At 36.7% G+C, this 1,263-nt stretch overlaps 1 protein-coding gene across 1 annotated transcript; it reads left to right on the forward strand.

The window, feature by feature from the left end:
• Positions 1–565: 565 nt before the first annotated feature.
• Positions 566–1,048, forward strand: LOC118048262 (RING-H2 finger protein ATL52). The gene has a single exon (XM_035057874.1). It carries the CDS (start codon positions 566–568, stop codon positions 1,046–1,048), a length of 483 nt encoding a protein of 160 aa, XP_034913765.1.
• The last annotated feature ends 215 nt before the right edge of the window (positions 1,049–1,263 follow it).

A 1,263-nucleotide genomic window follows, 5' to 3' on the forward strand; every position in this document is an offset into this window, starting at 1 on the left:
GTCATACACACTACAATGCAAGTGTTGGAAACATAGTGTTGGTTTTTTTAAAAAGAAGAAGAAGAAGAATTTTTTTTTTCTTTTCTTTTCTTTCACTAGTTAAAGAAGAAGCGTTGTCTTCTTAGGGGACATACGGACTGTGTTCTCTCGAGTACTATAATATGCAAATGTTACTTAAATATTACTTTATTCTAAGGCTTGGATTAGGATTAGGAATCAGTTTATCTTGTTGTCCAAATATAATGAACAGAGAGCCAAAACAATGACTGTACATTCCTTTGTCTTCTTTCATTCATTGGCCCATAGATTCTTATAACCATTTTTTTTCCTTCTATGACTGCATTAATTACAACCAAGCCTTTTAGATTAACTACATGATATTATACTAATATAGGCAAGGATGGAAAATTGGATTGGGACATCCCTACATTCTTGTATTGCTGAACTGCTATCTAAATATCCCAAAACTCCATTCTCAAGAAATATTGTAGATAATATAACAAGCCATTTATTTGAGTCTCCTCCTCCTCCTCCTCCTCCTCCTCCACACAAATCCAATCTGCCAATGTTATATTACGACCTTGTAGTTGTTGGCACAGCTGCTATAGTGCTAGCTGTTTACAACCTTATAATCATCAAGTGGTGCGCTCAACGTGGAGGTCGGTCAGGGCAGGGACCAAATGTGTTTATAGAGGTAACAGCAGGCCAGAGCTTTAAGAACTCCAGCAGCAACTTGCCGTCTAGTTTCAGGTACAAAAAGGGAAAAATAGGCGGTGACCAAGATCAGGGGAGTGGCTATGAATGTGTTGTTTGCTTATCGGCTTTTGAAGAGGGAGAAGAGGTTAGGCAATTGCCAAGGTGTAAGCACTCATTCCATGCTCCTTGTATAGATATGTGGCTTTATTCCCACTCTAATTGCCCGCTTTGTCGTTCAAGTGTTGATCCTCCTCTTGCGGAGTGTAATAGAAGAACGACCGCGGCGGAAGTCGATACACCGGAGAATTCTAGGGAAGGGTTACTGGGTTCAACCATCAATACTACTGTTTGAGGTTTTTGTTTTTTAGGTTCCTGTCTTTTTCCGGATTGACATATTGGTCAACCTTGTATGTATTTTGTTCTTTGTTTGGCACAAAGTTTCTCTACAGTTGGCACTTTATATTTCTACTACTTAGCTTTTGTATTTCAAAAAATATTTTTAAAAGAATTTAATTTTTTTATTTTTCTACTTTAAATTAAAAAAAAATTATATTTTTATATCATTTT

The sequence above is a fragment of the Populus alba genome, chromosome 6 (assembly GCF_005239225.2).
Source record: "Populus alba chromosome 6, ASM523922v2, whole genome shotgun sequence".
Classification (NCBI taxonomy): domain Eukaryota; kingdom Viridiplantae; phylum Streptophyta; class Magnoliopsida; order Malpighiales; family Salicaceae; genus Populus; species Populus alba.